At 40.3% G+C, this 20,649-nt stretch overlaps 2 protein-coding genes across 5 annotated transcripts; both read left to right on the forward strand.

Moving 5' to 3' along the window:
- Positions 1-1,170: 1,170 nt before the first annotated feature.
- On the forward strand, positions 1,171-8,546 carry ndufv3 (NADH:ubiquinone oxidoreductase subunit V3). Its single transcript, XM_018696576.2, is given in 5 exon segments — positions 1,171-1,357; positions 4,418-4,529; positions 5,042-6,286; positions 8,227-8,369; positions 8,371-8,546. Coding segments are annotated over 5 exon segments (1,572 nt in total). The 5' UTR covers positions 1,171-1,312; the 3' UTR covers positions 8,398-8,546.
- A 452-nt stretch (positions 8,547-8,998) lies between these two features.
- Positions 8,999-20,122, forward strand: pknox1.1 (pbx/knotted 1 homeobox 1.1). Of its 4 annotated transcripts, none has more exons than XM_018696614.2 (11): positions 8,999-9,105; positions 10,541-10,653; positions 11,987-12,117; positions 12,708-12,879; positions 13,852-14,052; positions 14,595-14,745; positions 14,869-14,966; positions 16,265-16,393; positions 16,480-16,556; positions 17,286-17,452; positions 18,218-20,122. In XM_018696614.2, exons 2-11 carry the CDS (start codon positions 10,603-10,605, stop codon positions 18,397-18,399), a joined length of 1,359 nt encoding a protein of 452 aa, XP_018552130.1. In that variant the 5' UTR covers positions 8,999-9,105; positions 10,541-10,602; the 3' UTR covers positions 18,400-20,122. The 4 variants fall into 4 exon arrangements, with proteins under 4 accessions (XP_018552130.1, XP_050929373.1, XP_050929389.1 ...); XM_051073416.1 differs by lacking the exon at positions 8,999-9,105 and adding an exon at positions 9,148-9,274; XM_051073432.1 differs by lacking the exon at positions 8,999-9,105 and adding an exon at positions 9,148-9,274 and having other exon boundaries at positions 14,595-14,712.
- Positions 20,123-20,649: the final 527 nt, after the last annotated feature.

Here is a 20,649-nt window from a genome sequence, read left to right on the forward strand (position 1 = left end):
TTTAGTGCGACATCTCCTGGGCTTCGAAGGCCATGATACACTGCCCTAGGTAGACACCAGGTATTTGACCTTAGAATATGTTTTCGGTGTAATGCATTGGAGATGTGAATATCTTAAAAGAAACTGTGGCTGGGCACCTGGATTCGAACTTAAAGTCAAGCATATACCATACTCCCAGAGAAATTAGCACAGGACAGATGGGTGGCGAAGTGGAAAAGGCAGAGAGCAGCGCCCGTGGTTCGAACCTCTGGTCTGTGGTACGGTGAGGTTAGATAACAAGGGACAAATGTTAGGAAGTAACCACTGAGGTAAACCTCCACCAATTCCAGCACTAATAGAAGCCCTTTAAGAATCTGAAACATGAGGAAGCACAGTTAGGATTTTAAAAATCTTAATAATCCCCAATAAACTGTTACGTTGGTTTATGTACTGTACTGTTTTTTGTAAATCTTATTTTATTATCAAATGGTAATTTTGTAATTAATCGTGTGACTTAATACTATGACACTATCATTTGATACTGAACTGGTTCTTCATGGGTTGAGGCTGCACTTTCCAGTTATGAGATATTGTGCATGATGTTAAGCTTCTATGTGGTTCTCATTTTATATAGTGTATACAGCGTTATCATAAACTGTTCAAAACCGGATTGACGAGCAAGTATATACAAGTACGCCATCTACCGCATTTAAAGAGTTGTAGCATACAACCCTCGGATTACACCGATCACCCACAAAATACTACGTTAAAACCCAGTTGTGATTGATCTGAGTATATGTCAGTCTTATTTCAGACCTTATGTGTACTAATGAAATACGGAGTACCATAATTTAATATACAGAATGATCTCCATCTTAGTAATGTTTGGATGTCGTTGGTGAACATCAAAAAGCAAATGTTTTTACTCATAGGTCATCTCCAACGTTTGAAGAGTCACCTGAACAACCCGAATCAGACTAACATACAGTTCATTCATGACCTCGTAAGGGTTAAGGGAATTGTATCGGCGAGAACAAACAGAGGTTCGAAACTCTGCTCTGGTTAGCCGTTCGACAGTACTATCACCTTAACAGCTCTTAACAGGTTCCGTCTTAGTTAGTTATCTGGGCAGAACCTCTTAAAATGTCGACAGAGAAATTGCATTTAAGTGTAGATATTGGGAGCATTTATATGATTCATAATCAGTACAGAGATATAAAACTGAGGAAATGTTAAAAAAATATTTGCTTGTGTGTAACCTTAGAACAGTCGTTGTGGAACTGTTGTATTTATTCCCCAGTTTCTGGTCGGAGCTTAACATTGGGAACACAAAATGGCGACCTCCCTGCTGCGATTAGGACGACTGGGTTCTCTCAAGGTAATAACTATGGAGTGTCTCCCAAACGTTTGATGTATCCTGTTTGGATATCACACCTTAATGGAATTAAACTTACAGAATATCCAATACAGTGCAAGCAAAAGTTTCACAGCTAACGGGCGTCCTGTGTGTACTTACCCCGAGACGCGTTCTAAAGAAAACCACCGCCGAGAAATGGTATAGAGAGTTGTTCCTTAACCCTAACAACATATGACATACTAGATGAGATACTGCAGTTTAACAAAACTGCATTACAACCATTTGTTACGTAACACTTGAATTTATTGCGTAAACCCAAACCTACCGGTTGGAGTAGAACAATGACCGTGTACGAAGTAATATGGCTAGTCACTGTATGTTAAATAAGCTCTCAATTATTTAGCTACTTTTTGAATAGTAAGTGAACTTGTATCCTTAAGTTTGGTTTATATCATTAGCGCCACCTCCTTGATTTACCAGAAAACTTTTTTATAGATTAAATAAACAGGCAGGGGTGTCTGTGTCTTGGGAGTTCTTGCAAATAAAACGCTTGACAAATCAGGTTACTCAGTCAGAGTTATACAGAAATCACTTAAAAGCTCGGCATTGCTACAAAGCATTGCTACTGATTTACATTGTCAAAAACGTCTAGTACACCAAGCCATTACATTCATCTGGCAGAAACTTTTGCTAAAGTGACTTCTAATAAGTACATTTTGTCCTCCATTTGGGACAAGAGCTAGATGGCATCAAATATATTAAAGGGAGAGGTATTAAAAATACCTCTGTATTAAAAGTATGACAAACGATAACACCCAATGTTTTTTTTTATCTTCTCACATTGTATATCATAATATCACCCAGCCCTAGATGCTGCTCAGCAAAATAAAGTACAAAGTACCAAAGTATACAAAGCCAGAGCTGTCGTGTAACATCTTGGTGTTTGAGCGTCAGTGACATCAGCAGTGTCACAGTAAGATCCTCAGTAAATTTCATCAAATAGTGTTACTTTTATTGGAAATAACCAAAGAGATAACACCCAGAATCAGTACACGTATGACTTTTACCGTCTACCAACAGTGTATATAAGACTGGTAGTAGTACTGAATAAAAAATCTCTGTATGATAAGGTTAGATCAGTACATATGTGGGATGATATCAGTTCAAGATGATATGAGAAAAGAGCATGTACACTGTCATAGCGTATTAGGGGATTTGTTGGTGTGGTACTACAGTGTCCCATGTTGAACATTCTGCTAACTTTTCTGGGACCAAATCTGATATTCTAAAGTTGACTGACTAAATGCCCCTCTCATTGCTATGATAATAAATTAAGTTTGACTGTTAGTTGGTCATAAAATATGTAATCTAAGATATGGGTGGTGGGTATTGATGCTGAACAATTAATAACTCTTCTTAATGTAATTTGGAATGTATGAGTCCATCTTACTGTTCATTATCAACAGTGTGTCCACAAGCTATATGTGGAGAATAATAGAAATTTGTTAACTGTAGCTAATTAACACTGATTGTCCATCCATCTATCCATTATCTATACCGCCTATCTGTTAAGGGTCGTGGGGGTACTGGAGCCTATCCCAGCTGTCATTGGGCGAGAGGTGGGGTACGCCCTGTACGGATTGCCAGTCCATTGCAGGGACAACATATATAGACAAACAACCATTCACACTCACATTCACACCTACAGGCAATTTAGAGTTAAATAACATAATAGTAATTAAGCTAAGCTGCATGTCTTTGGACTGCGGAAAGAACATGCAATCTCCACACAGAAAAGCGTCGGGACCGGTTTGGGCTAACCACTGCACCACCGTACTGCCCAACGCTGATTGTGTGAAGATAAATATTCACTTACTTTATATGCACGAAAAGAACAAGCATATACATAATATTATCTGATTAGTTTTCTTGTAGAAACAATACAGGTTTATGAGTTTGCTTGATACAAACACAACTTGTATCATTCTACTAGTAATTCAGGAGTTCATATCACATCTGTTTTAAAAATTGCATATCTCCATGAAATGATAAAAAAAACAAATGTATTACTGTAATGTAATGAAGCTTCTTTAAGACACAAGATCAAGATTTTTATTCAAGACTATGTCAGTGCCTGGACTTAATGAGCTCATTAATTGCTGTTCACGATTAATCACTTAAATGATTCCATATATTACCATCATTAATATTTACTATCAACAAGTTCCTGGTGATCCTCAACTAACTTTATTTTGAGTTGCTGAAATATTTGCACTGTAGCCCTGTTCAGCCTGTTTTGTACACAAATACATTTTGGGTTCCACAGATGTTTGTCACAGAGTAGAGGACAAATAGGTTGGAATCTTCTTCATGGACACTTTTGTTACAAACTACAAACTGCAGTATCATCAAAGTTACCTGCATGGCTTGGGTTTCAGTAAAAAGGCTCCAAAAGCTTAGTCAAGTTCCAAACAAATCACTGCTTCAATCAGTGTTTTTAGCAGTTTATGCAGGTCTGCTGTTGTGCTCACTGAATGTTTTTATGGTTGGAAAACAAACAGTGTCAGTCCGAGGGTTGTAGACATGTTTAAGAATGGGGACATCTAGAAGCAGATAGATGGTCACAGAAATGGGGATAAGCACTGATGAGATCAGCGCAGCTTTGCAGGTTGTTCTGAGTCAACTTGCTATTCTTAAACATCCAGCATATTTATTCAGTTGACTTGAAAAAGTTAACTGCACCTCCCCACTGCTACCTCTACTTCTCAACAGAAAATAATGTTGACAAGATGGAGATTGGGCTCTCTGCTTGTCAGATAGGACACAATTTCCAAGCCCAGAAAACAACCAGACTTCATAATAAACAGTCAATCAAAAAACAACTCAGGCTGATTATCAGGCTACAAAAAATTCTGATATAGAGTGCATAGAATATGATGTCACTGTTTTGGTTATGTTTGTAGAGTCCTACGCTCTCTCTCTCTCTTTTTTTTTTTTTTAAGAATCCATTGCATTTAATTCCATCTTTCATATTGAGTATGTCTGGTACTCATACGAAAAGGTTCCTTTTCTCCTCTGCAGCATCTCCAGTTGGAGAGCTTGGGTGTCCTGAGGAGTTACCCAGCTGCTTCTCTCTGCACTCAGGCTGAAGAGCCCCCAAAGCCAACCAAAAAGACAAAGGCTGCAAGCAAGAGTAAGACCATTTGATTCTGTTCCCTTTGTAAACTTTAAAATTTAGGTTTTAAGTTTGGCTAACTGGTTTATATTGTGCATTAGTGATTTATCCATTTTTTCTTTGTATCCATTATTTTACATACTATAGGTGTACATATGGTTTTTGATTTAAGGTTATGGTGATTTTAAACTTGACATGTAACTTTTTTTTACAGTCCAAAAAAGTACCATAATGTCTAAATTTTCTTTCTCTTCCAGTCATCCATTCTACCCAGAATAATTCAGTGTTAAAATTAAGTGTTGCTGATTCTGTCTAATTGTAAAAGAAAAACAATCTGACAGTGTAAACGATACAGTAAGTTTATGTACTTTGATAAATTAATATGGTGTTGCATTAATTTTCTTCACATATTTCATTTTTTAAATTAAATTCCAGGACAGCAAGCAGATATGGGTTCAAGATAACATGTCATTTTACTGTAAATGGTTATTATTATTAACTACCTTTGTCCCATTTACCATTTTCTTCAGCAGCAGAGGCTCCAGATGAGAGAGCAACCCTGCTAGCCTACAAGACTGCAGTTGCCTTCCCAGTTAGATTTTCACAGCCAGGGGTTTTTCCAGCAGAGTCTCTAGGTGTAGCTGCACCAGTGGCCAGTTCCACTACCGCTGCAGCAGCGTCTGTCACTGGTGATCCAGCTGTAGCTGTGCCGCAGGAGGAGACTGTAAATGTTGCTCACATTATTGATGAAACACCTCCACCTGCGGGTGACGCAACAGCTGCTGAGCCCCTGGTCAATGCAGCCAATAAAACAACTATACCAAATGACTCCCCAGTTGCAGCCTCTGCCTCAGATGATGCAGTTGCACCTACTGCAGCCTCCAGTGAGTGTGGTGATCTAGCAGCTGATGGATCATCATCGTCCAGTGACTCAGATTCTGACTCTGACTCTGACTCTGAGATTGAGGAGTCAGAAGTTAAGACTGAAACCAAGACCTCACCTCCAGAGGTTGCAGAATCCACCGTGAAAGAAGAAGCAGAAGTCCAGGAAGTCATCTCAGAGGTAAAGAAAGACACTAATGAAGACAAGAACGAAATTCCTCCAGAATCTGCTTCTGCTGCTGAGGCTGTACAGGAGACTGCCCCAGTAGCAGAAGTAGCAACAACAGAAGCAGCTCAAGCTACTATGGAGATGCCCAGTGTCAGCTCTGAGGAGTTAGTGGATTCTGCTTCTGAGATCTGCACTGCCACAGAAGACACTCCAGAGGTCAGCACCAAAGTTTCAGCAGATGCTGCCATTAAACTTGCTCCAGAAGTGATCAAATTATCTCCTGATGTCCCTGATGCCAAAGTAGAAACTCCAGCTGAAGTCATGACAGGGGCTGCAACTCCAGAAAAATCCCCCATTGATGCTCCTGTTGAAACTACAAAGCCTGCCTCTGCTGAAGCCAATGGAGAAGCTGCCCCTGTAGATGCTGCTGGAGCCCTTGGAGAAGCTGCAGAAGCTGCCCCTGGAGACACTGTTGAAGCCATTGGAGAAGCTGCTGAAATTGCCTCTGTAGAAGCTGTTGAAGCACCCACAGAAGCTGCCCCTGTAGAGGCTGCCACAGAGTCTTTAGAAGCTGAAGCTGCTCCCATTGAAGTAGCTGCTGAGACTGCAGCTGAAGTTTCTGCCCCTGTAGAGAGCGCTGAGGAGCTGGTGGACCCTGCTCCAGCCGTACCTGAAGCTGCAGGGGAGGAGCTGCAGGCGGAGGCCCCAGTTGAACCATCTGAGGGTACACACTACACCACCCTGCGCCCCCAAATCCCTATTTTTCCCTCTCTTCTTTGGAGCTTTAACAGAACTTCCCTCATAACATATTCTGTGAACTGCTAAGGTGTTAACCAGGCATCAGATCCCTCACATAAAGTAGTTGCTTTTGCTTTCACATATTTTAAATATCATGATAACTCATAAACTCTTTTTAAATAGCCTTTTTTGCTTTGTTCCATAACTGTGATGCTTAACCTTCCATTACATTTGTTTTTAGCATGAGGTGGGTGTAGTGTATGTGTATTTTAATCAGCTTACATGCTTGCAAGTGCTTTTTGGTGGATTCTCTTTCCTTATACGTTTTATGCATTTTGCTACTTCCTGAACATTGCCCTTGCTTGCATTCTGCAAATTACAATGTAGACTTGTCTGTCTTTGACCCAACCTCACAACTATTGTCTCACTGTCAATGCATGATCAAGGTGGCATTGCTTATTGCATTCTGTGATAATGATCCTGTACTGATAGTGTTTCTGCCCCCCCCCCCCCCCCTGACTTGGGAACCACCATTTTTTAAAAATCCATCTTCATTCCCTGAATATTTCACTCATATTTTGTTTTTTATATATATATATGTCTCATTTTGGCTCATTTTTGTTTTTTTTATAATGTCTCTGTTTGAAATATGGGTTACTCAAGTCTTCTGAGTTAAAGTTAAGGTTGCAAGTAATAATGCCATTGTTCGGTTTCATTGGGGCAGGTAATATTGTAGCTAACAGTAATGTAAGAGTGCACACTGACGTACTGTGGTTATAGTTAGGATGTGCTAAATGGCCTCCTGTCTCTGACAGCAGCTGGACAAGCAGAACTGGGAGTGGTTGGAGGTCAGTGGAGGTATTTCAGGAAGCAGGATCACAAATTACCAAGATGTTTTAAAAATTTATTAGTTTATAGTCCTAACATGACCACTGTACATTCAACTGACAATTACCAGCCAGTGTTTAGCAATGGATCTCACAGGCTCAAATCCTAAATATCCTGTAAGTACAGCCCTTTGTTACAGTTTTTCTACTGTACTTCTGTGTTGGAGAAAAATTAATTCTGCTTCCTGGAACAACTCCCCCCTTACCTTGGTCATTAATTTCACCACTTGTTTGTTTCTTTCTATTATTGACTTTTCAAATCTGTTGTTCACCCTAAAGTCTTTGGGATAGGCACTTCATCGATTAATGAAAAAATGTGAATGTGTTTTAAACTTAATTCTCTGATTGTGGTTGTATATGATTTTTTTCCCCCTCTGTCTTACATGTTGTTTATATCCTTGCTGTCACACCATACTAAGGAGTTTTCCAGACAGATTTAGATGTTGAAGTAAATTGGTATTTTTAGTACGTCTGATCAAAAGTATCAAAGGCTTGTTTTAAAAAACACTGATTTTGACTTGTTGCCCATTTTAAAAATCCATTCCATGCACACCTCTGGCAGTATTATCATGTTTTTAGTATGGGCTGTCTTTACTGGCTGCAAGCGCACATGCTTTCCTCTTACAAACATGTTCCTTGAGGTTTTTCACACCATTGTGTCTCCACACTCTGTTGGGGGTAATGCAGTCTGCCACCATAGGAAATGCTCCACTATAAACCACCTTTGTGAGCATGTGTGAATATGTAAATGTGTGGCCCCTTAAAAACCTTTCAAAATATTTCAAAGTAAGCCACATTTTTGTTCTCATTCTGTAGCTTATCAGAAGTACCTAGATCAAGTTTTAATTTCTGTTACCTGAAAACCAGTGACAAGAACACAGGTAGACAAGACCCAGTACATTGGACCCACAAGACCCACTACATTTGGTTAACCCTGTGCTATTCCTGTTTTAATACATGAACAGCAGGAAGATTTGAAATACTAGTCCTTGCACAAGACTCCACTGTCTTATATGCCTTTTTGTTCTTTCTTCTGCAGAGGCTGCTGCAGCGGCAACTCCAGAGCCCGAGGAGCCGTTTGACAACAGCACTTATAAAAACTACCAGCACCACAGCTACACCCCCTATACATTTGCTGACCTGGATTTAGAGATGGCCAAGTTTCGGCTCCCTCAGCCCTCATTCCGGCAGACCCTCACCCAGACACTAGGAGCTGGCCTGGCTGCAAAACTTAATAATGCTCAGAGATGGTGGCGATGGTGCCACCCTTCTTTATGTATGATCATCCCCCCACCTGTCACAGCATGAAATTCAGCTGTTAAAATGTTATATTATTAAAGTATACAAATAAGAAATAAAGTCTGTTTTTGCTTGGTGTTATTCTGTTCTGTCTAACATGAAGGAATAGGTGTATAAGGCGACTGGCAAAGATCAAACACTTCCTTTATGCTGCTTTTTTGCCTTAGGGAGCCATTTGAATTGAGCTGAGTGTGCAAGTGGTTTATCTGTATTTCTATTTTAATGATTACAATTTTTCACTCCCATATCCTGCCTAGTTACATACAATGCCCTAATTAACCATGCTATATGTATGTGATTTTAGGAGTAAACAATTAGCATCTGTTGTTATTTTTGTGTATTAGAGTGCGAGTGATGAGAGATTATGCTAAAGAAGTGTAAAGCTAGTGATAAACATAGAAAATGTATTGTGTAAATGAGGGCAGTGAGTAGCGTTTGCAAGCAAAACCCCAGCAGGGTGCGGAGGGACTGGCAGGCAGGAGGACGTCATGTCTCCGCCCACATCATAAATATTCATGATCTGAGCGCCTCTGCGTGCCCTTACGCGATGACGCAACGCGACAACTGCGGGTCCCGATTGCTGCAGCCGCTTGTCAGTGTGACGAAGATTGGCACTCAGGTAAGCTGTCACTCAAAATCCCTCTTTTTCCGTTCCCTATCAATCAAACAATCTGGGCCGCACGCAAAAATGCCCCGGGGCGAGGAGCGCGGACCTAATCAGGGCAGCGGAATGTGTTTTTGGAATGGAAACAGAAGCGGCAGAGCTCCGGGAAGAATAAAAAAAACCTGTATACATGGGGGGTGGGTGGGGGGGGAAAAAATATGTCGGCGTTTTGGGGGCAGAGGAGGATTGAGGAAAAGCAAAGGGCGAGAGCGCTAGAAACGAGGCCCGACAGTTGTATCGTTATCGCGGAGGGGAGGGGAAGGATAGGACAGCTGTCCCCGCTTGATTGATTGACTGATGTGGGGAGGATTTGAGGATCAACCGGGCTAGCCTGGTGTGCAGACAGTGCTTCTTGATATCATTGCAGTCGAATTGCTGTACACAGCTGACAAGAAATGCATATTCATTCATAATGTTAATTCAAAAACGGTAAAGCGACCAATGCTGTCTTGTTATTTGGGCAAATGGCACGCATCGTATCAATCCGCAGCGGGTCTTTTTTTTAAACCTGGCTAGCCAGTTTAGCTTGTGTTGTTAGGGGCAGTGATTCCCCCTGCTAAATATGGCGCTTTGCAATTTGGGTGTACCGTACCAGCATGAGAAACACTTTTAAGTTAACAGTTAGCTATCTTGCTAACGTTAGCTTTAGCTCGGCCGAACGGTTGCTCTTCTCTAAAGCGAATGTGTGGCGTTAGCTTTACTGACTAGCTAGCTCAATACTGTGGAAAAACAAGCCCACTCTAATTGAGCTGCTTTGTCGGCATATGACACTAAAATTATCCCAGTAAGAGAATAGTTGGCTAATGTTAGCGCAAATGTTTTCTTAAACTTTAATTTCCCCTTGCCGCCACAAATGGTGTCTGAGCAGCTAACACAATGCTAAAAGCTAAGTTCATCGTGGTGGGTGTGTTAATATCACTTAGAGGATATCATTAACATAGGTTGACTACTTCTACAACAACGCACAACGCAGGGTCTCTACCACTCTTCGTTTTGTAAGAGTGGCGTGAACATGAATTGACAGGAAATGTTGAGACACACGTGTAAACGCAGTCCCTTCAAAAATGTTACTTCGTGTTTGATTCTGAGTAGCTTTATATGTCATTGTTTTACCCAGATGTGTTAAATATATCCGTACGTAACATTTAAAATATGGGTCTTCCATGGTATTTTTACTTTCTCACTACTTGTGCTGTAAATACTTGAAATTGAAAGTTTTTAATGCTTTCCCAATATAATTTTGCACTAAACAGTATTTATGTCATTACAAAGCTAATAATGTATTTATTCTGATAGCGGGATGGTTACGTTTCTGAAAACATAAGTGCCTACATTACGGAGAGAGATGCCTCTTACAGGTAGTTAAACTGAAACTGTGTGTGTTGTGTAGGTTGGCCACCTGTCCCTGCTCTCTATAATGCCCCAGTGTTTGCAGCATCTGCAGTGAACGTGATGGCAGCCCAGTCGGTTTCCATAGACAAGTATCCAAAGGGAGAGCAGCAGGTGGGTGAGAGGGAGAAATTTTGTTTGGGGCCTCGAGGCCAACACAAACTGCTTCAACTGGCTGAACTGCACTTTTTTGCTTGTCTACCAAAGATAATTAAGCACAATGATAAAGGACACTGTCTGTAATAAGGTTTCAGGCAACAACTTTTAGTATACTCTACTCTTTACCCATGGATGCAGCAGTTATTTTTAGTGGTGATAAGTAAGCCTGGATACCCAAACAGAGGGAAACACTTGATGCATTTAATACTAGAACACAAGCAATGTTAATACTATTACATCAGTTTTAGTAGTCTGTTGGTGGCATATCTGTTTGTCTGTGGTAGGCTATCACAAATAAATGAGTGTATGAAAGAAACTGATGCAAAATAATGCCCTATTTTATGCCTAGTATTTTTATGTTTGTGCGCATGTAAATTGCTTACAAAACATCTTTATCCAGGTGCCAAATTTGGGGGTGTCAAGAGCTGAGAATAATCTGTGACTAATAAGAAATTTTACACCCCAAGCAAGTGATTTATTTTTAGTCCATTTGCACTCAATCCAAGTCATTGTTGGTCTCAGTCACATGGTTGGGGATGGGATTTATGCTCCTGGAAGGCATCCTGGGTTGCTGGTAGGCAGGGTGTGAAAGTGTGTGAAAGAAAAGGAGGGGTACATTCCTTGAATAGAGCTTTGCAGAGACTATGATCACATTTTAATGTGTCCTTTTGATTTGCATCAGGTTCTGGATTATATTCAAAATTGCAGTGAGATCATTAACACCAGATATAGGTCTGAATTGTAACACACCACTGTCTGGAGGCAGTCATGCCACAGTGGTCCTCACAAGGAAATGTTAAGAGACCAGAGAGTATGACAAAATGTTGATGCATCTGTCCATTTGAAAATTTTCAGGTCCAAGTAAAAGTGCATCACAAGAATAAATCATAATTCACTCAAAATAAGGGAACTCAGCAAATAGGGCTGGTGATTGCCTATGACTGTTACAGGACTGACAATCTATGACACAATAATACCTCAATATGTTTTGTTGATGATCACAATGAACAAATCTTAATACTCCCTTTTAAAGAAAACATAAATTCAGTTTAAATTAATATGAAAACGGTACTGTTTTGCAAAGTGTTTTCAGATTATGCCTTCGTGGTTTTCCAAAGGGTTCATATTAAAGCAAGGCTCTGTGTTAAGCTTTGCCCTCCAGCTGCTCTTGATCTTCACATGATGTTTTTATGTCTTTCATTCTCCGCCCTTCTCTTAACTTCTTCTGTTTCTGTCTCTCCATTGCTCTCTTTTCTCTCTCACTTATTTGTTTTGTCTTCCTCTGTAGATGCAAGGTGTGGTAAAGGTAGACAGTGATTCGGAGCAGAAATTTATTGAGGGGACGTTGGCAGAGGCGCCCAGCCCAGCACCAACAGAGCCGCAGACACCCATGGACGCGGACAAAGCCTCCATATATCGGTAGAGCTAATTCTGCGTGTGTGTTTGTTTAGTGAGAGAGAACCAGAACAACACCCCTCTATTCTTAAATCCATGTTCTTCTCTTTCCCTGTATGAGCTTCATTACTTTCAGAGTGGCCAGAAACTAAACTATCCCAATGAAACCTCACATGATGTCCATGAAGTACTCCCCTTTGTTCATGTGACTTTCATGTTGGTCTCTAGCATTTCTAGAAATTCAAAGGGGTGTGTTTATAGCTACTGCAGATTTTTTTTGTTGTCTGAATTAATGGAACTGTTTGTTGCAGTTATGTTCACACTGCCCACTTAAACTCTAACCAAGACCTGCAAATAAGTCACATGGTCTCACAACATGCTAATTTATTTTCAATGTGCTGGGTGTAATAGATAAACATACAGCAGATGAGGAAAAATAGGATTAGCCTGTACTGCAGTTTGTGTTCACTTCATTTTGTACCTGTAACACCTTTTGTTAAAGGGTTTGTGCATTCTGGAAGCCCTGCTCTATTACTAGGGAAAGAGTTTAATAGTCCCTTGAAATGAGTTAGTAACTTGTCCCGTTTTGTGTTGGGGATGCACACCTTTCACAGGCATCCCTTGTTCCCTCTGTTGGCCCTGCTGTTTGAGAAGTGTGAACAGTCCACACTGAGCTCTGAATGCATTACCTCTGCAAGCTTTGATGTCGACATTGAGAACTTTGTCCGCAATCAGGAGAAAGAGGGTAAACCCTTCTTCAGTGAGGACCCTGAACTCGACAACTTGGTGAGATACCACTGCATTTCAGGGGTAGAAATGATTTCTTCTTTTGTTTCTTTCAAGCATTTTGGTGAAGGATGTGTTCCCTGTTATACACTGTTTTCTCACATAAAACACCCAAAGTATTAAAACAATTTCTGCAATTAATTATATTTGTGAAGTACATTTGATTTATGAAGTTCATTTAATTGTAGTTGGCAGCAGAAACAGACTTGTTCAAAAAAAGTGGAACAAAACAGAGCAGCTTTTTAAAATAAGTGACAGCTGGAGAAGTCACTACTATATAAAATTAAAAGAGAGGGAGAAACATTCTTTGGCCCCAGTCTTGACATAGACAACATCAAATTTGTTGCAGGTTTTAAAATAGTTTGAGTCAAACTTTGTTGACAGAATTAGATTTGCCTGGCGGAAATTTCCATAATAGATGTAACCTCTCTTCCCATTCATATCTAGTAAAGATTATTTAGGAGCTAGTAACAGTAGTAGTAAGCAAATGACTGAACAACAATTCTGAGATACTTGACAATACCAAGACATGGACACAATGTATTTCACAAATACCTCAGCAGCCTGGTGAGATGCAGTCCTGTTCATTGCTGTTGCTTCTTAACTGTTAATTAGAATACAGTACCTTTTGAAAATGATCAGATGCCATAATCCATGCCACTGAGTTGGTGAGTCTGTCAACACTTGCCTAAATGTTGACTATGTGGTTCTACACATAGTTATAAAAACACTGGGATAAAATTAGAACCACATGCAATCAACAATATATCAAATGGAGATGGTATGGAAATTATGAAATGAAGTAGGACACAAGCAGCCAGGTTACAAAGAGAGACTTTTTTTCTTTGTTTGAGACACTGAAAAGGACAAGAGGACACAGGAATGGACAAACATACAGCTTGAGAAAGACAGTTTCCCTTTTGTAGACTGCCACAAACCTGTTTTTGTATGGTTTCTACCTATTATCTCCAGATGGTGAAAGCCATCCAGGTGCTGCGGATCCACCTGCTGGAGCTAGAGAAGGTGAGTGACCTGTGCAAGGACTTCTGTAGTCGCTATATCGCCTGCCTCAAGACTAAGATGAACAGTGAAACCCTGCTGAGTGGAGAGCCAGGCAGTCCATATTCCCCTGTACAAGGCCAGGCACAGAGCTTCTCACCCACCAAGACTCAGGTATGCACATAAATGGACTATATGCATCACCAGTAGAGCTGCAATGATTAGTCGAAATAATCAACAACGTTGATTATAAAAGTTTGTTGATGCAGAATTTTAGTGTTGGAGCATCGTATAAGACCATAAAACCAGAGACTTTTTAAGAGGAACCATGTTCTCTTCTCACTGCAATGCACTACAGGAGGTGCTGGGGGCAATATCGCATCCATTGAATGTCATGGCTGCGTGGACAAAAACCCCAACCCAACCCAACCCCCCCCCCAGACCTGAGATGGAGGGTGTGACAGAAATATTTGTTGACTAATCAACTAATTGGAAAAATAATTGACAGATTAGTCAACAACGAAAATAATCTTTAGTTGCAGCCCTAATCACCAGTGACCAAATACTTCTAATGCCTGTAATGCATTGCAGTCTATTTTACTACTTTAACTTGCTACACAGTATTAACAAGTTAAATTAATGCAGTTTAAGAATCTGGCACATCAACATGAAAAATGTGACTCGGTCATTTTGTGTGTGCATGCTCTGTTATGCAGAACCCCAGCTCTATCTCGGGGACCATCAGTCCCCAGGGTCAAATTGTGGTGCCTGCGTCAGCCCTGCAGCAAGGGAACGTTACCGTGACAGCCGTCAACCCCACCCAGGTGGTCGCAGGTATGTCATCATGGCATACAACCCCTCCCTCAGGTACTGTACTGTTGTTGATATTGTACCATGTACCAGTGGGACACTTTGATCAAAGCTCTGTGTGTAGCCTGCACTCTTCAGCATAATAGATGATATTATTTTAAATGTGTGTATTCATTTCAGGTGGCACGGTATATCAGCCTGTTACAGTCGTCACTCCTCAGGGCCAGGTGGTAACACAGGCTCTTTCTCCTGGGACAATACGCGTCCAAAACAATCAGGTAGTACATCCCTCTTTGTGACTGTGATTTGGGGTTTATTTGTGTAAAAAACAAATAACATTTAAAAAATTTTGTTTAATGAAAAAGTCACCTGAAGACCTTCCTATAATATTAAAAACAAATATTTTGTAATTGCCTGGCATTGACAGGGCAGCATGGTGGTCCAGTGGTTAGCACTGATGCCTCATAGCAGGAAGGTTCGAACCTGCTGGCTAGCCCACACAGGCATGCCAGCAGGCTTCCTCTAGGCACCCCAGTTTAATCCAACAGTCCAAAGATATGCAGATTAATTGGTGATTGTTAAAAAGGCCGTCTGTTCCTTTCAGACTGTGAGACTGAGTGGCCAGCAGAATGAGCCTGCGGTGTCTCACTAGAAGAGAGAAGTTTACAATTTCACCAGAGTTAAATAGATTACTTTAAATATCTCAGTTAAGCCATCGTTAGTTAGTTGTAACATTGGGATTTGTGCGTCAGTGAAACCATAAGTCTTTATATGTGCTTCCTCCACATATTTTTTGGTATTAAATATTAAGAGAATGTAGTCGGCTCATTAGCCAGTTTACTGTTGGTAATTGGTAATAGTAAAATGGCTACAGTAAATAGATACTTTCTGTTAAGAGAGTTGTGTATTACATTATATTTGCACATTTACCATGGTATGTTAAAATGCATAGCGTTCATGTCATTTGGGGAGATTAACCTAATTTTCCACCGCCAATGCACCGTAATGCTCATGTGCTTACCCGTGTAGATGTATGGTTTAGCCTCATGGACAGTAACAAAATAATATGCATCTAAGCAGAGAGTAGTTTGTAATACACTTGTATGTTGACCCTGAAGGAGCAGTATGTGCTCATGGTATTTTGGGGTTTATTGAGATTTACATAATTTGAGGATATTGTGGAGGATGTAATAGATATTAAAGATATTGTTTATATGCTTAAGTCTATTTGCATTTACTTTGTATATGCTACAGAAACCCCAAGTCTCAATACCACCCATGTATTGCCTTATATTTATGTCCAGAACATAAATGTTGTTATAGATAAACTATAGCCCTGACTGAATTCTTAATTCCTAATATTAGTATAGACATAATCATTCCAGCATTTCATTAAAAAAATGATGCCACTGCAGTTTCTAATTAAGAATAAACTTTGGAGTGATGTGTCTTGGCAGGTGTTTGAAATTGAAATTGACATTCAAATGGTGTGGAACAGGACTGGAATTTGAATGGAACAATGTGTTTTTGGTGACACAGACAAATAAAGTGGCTAACTGAATGTCTTTTTGCTTAGCTCCAGCTGCAGTTTCACCAGGACTTGAATCTCTTTAATCATGATGACAACTCAACCAAGAACAAGCGTGGTGTTCTACCCAAACACGCTACCAACGTCATGCGCTCATGGCTTTTCCAGCACATTGGGGTGAGTCTGTGTGCATCAAATCTTTGCCTGTGTAATGCTCAAAAACACTTTAAACACTGAAGCATCTCTCTTGTTCTCTTTTATAGCACCCATATCCAACAGAGGATGAAAAGAAACAGATTGCTACTCAGACAAACCTGACACTTCTGCAGGTCAACAACTGGTGAGTCAGGGCATCCTGGTGGCCTACAAAGACACAGTCCAATACTATGAAACTTCATCATTCATGTTCAGCTAAAGACATTTGTCATATTGTTCCCTTTTCTGCCCACCATGAAAAACGAATTGATCAGTCAGCTTATTGTCTTTTCATGCCAACAAACCTGAAGGGATTTGAGTATACTTGCTGTGTTTTCAAGTCACTAATTAATAGTTTCCGTTTCTACTTGTTGCATTTGATACTTAAGAAAACCCTCTGGGGGAATCAGTGTAGTTTGTCCAGTGTTTTTGCAAATTGAAAGTAGCAGTAAAGCTGTTTTTAATGGATAACAGGTGGGACTCGGATGTCCCATCCAAATATATTCTGCAATCTAAAAGAAAAGCAGCAAATATGATGTGTCGATATCAGCATCATGGAGAACAGATTTCTTTATAGAGACACAATTTTTCTGGACCAAAGTACAATGTTGACACATTCAGGGTAGGAGGGCCAGAACTGCATTCATAAACATGCATCCATCTTTTTTTCCCACCTCGTCAGCCACATTTATTTATGCATCTTGGACTGAGTTTGCTGCTTGATTGAGGTAATTTGATGGGGAGATGACTTCATCACAGCCTATGATGACTGAAGTTATTAAGAGCTGCAGCACCTGCAAGAAGCTGCAAAAGCACACATTTTAGCTTGTGTGGTCACAGACAGAGAAAAGCTAATTGTAGTTGTTTTTTCCAGGTTTATAAATGCACGGAGGCGGATCCTGCAGCCCATGTTGGATGCCAGCTCTTCTGAGACACCCAAAGCCAAGAAGAAAACGCCTCAAAACCGGCCACTGCAGCGCTTCTGGCCTGACTCCATTGCTGCTGGGGGAGGCACTCAGCAGCATGTTACCATGCCAGACGGTACACAGTAATGTTTTCTATATACAGTTTGTATTTAAATTGAAAGGTTATAAAGAAATGTTGCGACTGTGGCTCAGGAGGTAGAGCGGTCGCCCACCACTCGATCCCCAGCTCCTCCAGTCTGCGTGCCGAAGTATCCTTGGGCAAGATACTGAACCCCAAAATTGCCTCTAATGTGTCATGGGTGTGTGAATGCGTGTATGTATTAGAGAGCACTTAAATGTATGGAACAAGTGCTGTATGAATGTGTGTGAATGGGTCAATGTGAACTGTAGTATGAAGCGCTTTGAGTGGTCGATATGACTAGAAGAGCGCTATATTAGTGCAGGCCATTTACCATGTACCATTATATTGCATAGCTGTGCTCAGTTAAGTTGTTTATTGTAAGTAAAGTGAGTACAAGTGCTGGAGAGTGCAAGATCTTGGCCCTTTCAGTGTCTGAGGTATGATTTGATACACACAACAAAGACTTTGTGGCAAAAATTTGTAGTAATTGTGACAAATTGTGACCATGTAAAATGTGTGTTAAAATACACACATCCCTTCTTTGTCAGATTAAGACTCACAAAGGTTAACATGTCGAACTATTTATCTATTCTTACACAATAGCAGCACTGCTAGAAGATCGCTCCCTCTGAACCAATGCATATTTTTGCAGTGGTATAAACTGCGTGTTATTTATTTTTTTGTTTTCCACTTGGTAAGAGTTAGGGGTTAGGAGCTTTTAATTAGTCATTCTTTCCTGTCGTCTCCTCTCACCCTCAGGTACGATGGTGACAATGAATGTGGAGGGTTTGCAGAGCCTGACGTCAGACGGTGCCACGCTGGCAGTACAGCAGGTGATGCTGGGAGGTCACAGTGAAGATGAGTCGGGGGACAGTGGAGACGAGGACGATGATGCAGACATGGCCGGGCTGGGCCTGGACAACAGCGACTCACTGCAGTAGAGGACACACTCCCTCACACGCTGATCTACACGTACACACAAGACATGCGCAAATAGATCTACAGAATACATGTGCATTCTCAAACACACAATGAATCATAGTACAGACACAAACATTAGGTTTACATAGAGCACAAAACAACAGGACATAACAGAAGTGGTCCTGCACTCTTCCAACCATCCACCCTGCTGAACGGCGGTTTATGCTGCGTGTGTGTACATCAGGAGTTTCATTTCAGAAACCGTTTTTTTAATTATTTAGTTGATGTAGGCGAGTGCACTTTTTTGTATATTTAAGCTCAAAAAGATTAAATCAAACAGAAGAAAAAAGAAGTGTTAAAAACACCCGAAGCAAGTTTGTATGCTCCGTTAATAAATGTTGACTGATTTATGATTTTTTTTTTCTTGGCCCATCCCCATCCCCAGTTGAAATTTCATTTTGGATGCCAACACTTTAAAGTTGTATCTGTAAGGGTTTGTCTTCACTTTTTGCATGCTTGTGTTTTGAGTAGATGTGCGCACTCTTACGACTGACTCCACAGCTCTCACATGAGCATCTGCAGGCCAAGCAGAGCTCAATAGAAGAGACTGAGAGAGAAAAAAAAGGAGAGATGCTTATTTTTATATATAAAAATATGAAATTAGTGGGGTTTTTTGTTTCATTTTTGTGTTCTCCTGTTTTGTAAGGAATATTTATGTACAGATTCATAATTAAAGCTAGCGACCCTGTTTTCCAGGGTTCTTTGAAGTTTTCTAAAAAACAGAAAAAGGAATTGATTGCTGAAGAAAATTGTTATTTAAATTGGTTTTAAACTTACAATATTAACAAGGCCTTACCTATGTTTTTTTCTAAAGAATTCTTGCCAAGAAGCACAAAAAGAAAGTCTGACCCTTGTTGAAATTGGTCAAATAGACACTAAACTGCAGAACACTTGTGGCTCTGTAAAGCATTGTTAATAATTTTCCTTTGTGTACTGCAGCATCACAGTTATCTGAAGGGTTACTCAGTAAGTTGACTGTAGTGCTGAGTTTTTAAATACAGTTCCAGTTTTACCCACATTGTGTATACCATACATTACGTCTTTTAATCGTTCTACAGTAATAGCGTAGGCATAATTTTCTCAAATGCACAATCCAGAACACTATGCTAATCACACAATCACAAGGGTCTGAGATGGAAACCCCTGGGAGGGCAGTATCTACAGTGAGATATAAACTCCATCATCAACAAGAAGCAGTGGACTTTTTGCACGCATTAAACTTTATTTATGTATACATATATGCTACTGCATTACAAACAGAGCAGTCAGCAAGTTGGACTCCTTGCTCATTGCCAGCCTGAAGGATTGTGACTAAGCGCTGCAGCCTCTGTTGGTCCCCCTGCCACTACAAACACATGTAGTGAAAGATTCAAAATCTCTATCAATTTGTTGATATTACTGCACAAATTGGGGTGCCTCTTGTATGAATATCTGTAATATTGTACTGTACAACAGTTGTCTGTCAATAGTTGCAGTAATCTGGTTTATATCCCTCTTGTAAATTTGAGACTTGAAATGGTTAATTTCATGAAGCCTGAGGGTATAGAGACTCTGGGTGGGCCCTCACTGAGCTCTCGGTTCCTCACTTGCGTCTGTCTTGCTTTTTATGACGCGCTGTTCACTTTTCTCTCGTCTGTTTTGCCTTAGAGCTTTCTATTTTGGAATAAACGATGCCTAACTCTCTGTGGACCGTGTCATCTCTTTGCTCCATTAGTTTTGACCCCAAATAGGATCTGATTGGTTCAAAGGCTCGGCCATTCTGATGTGGTACAGTTTATGGGTTTTTTTTTGTCAAATGTGATGGCATCCAAACAGAATCCAGAGAGAGGTAACTGTAGGTGATTCAGTTGTCTGTGCTCAGAGGTGGAGAAATGTGAGTCGCTCCTTTCTGAAAGATGACATAGAAAATAGACAGTTTTCAAAAAGATGGATCCAGACAGGGAAACGTAGGAGTAATGACCTGTGTCTCTAGTCACACAGCCACAACTGATCAGGTTTGAGTTTTGTTTTTCCATTTTCATAAACACTTCTATAGCAAAGCACTATTCTAAGCTATAACACCTCACTTTAAATTCTGGTGGAGATCCCAAAGTTTCAAAGCCACCAAATATGCAGAATTTTGTGAAAATGTTAATAAAATTATGCATACAGCAAATATTTCCATAAAAAGTAAAACCTTTGTATCATGCATTTTGATATCATAGAAAAGT

Source organism: Lates calcarifer, linkage group LG1, assembly GCF_001640805.2.
Source record: "Lates calcarifer isolate ASB-BC8 linkage group LG1, TLL_Latcal_v3, whole genome shotgun sequence".
In the NCBI taxonomy this organism is placed as follows: domain Eukaryota; kingdom Metazoa; phylum Chordata; class Actinopteri; family Centropomidae; genus Lates; species Lates calcarifer.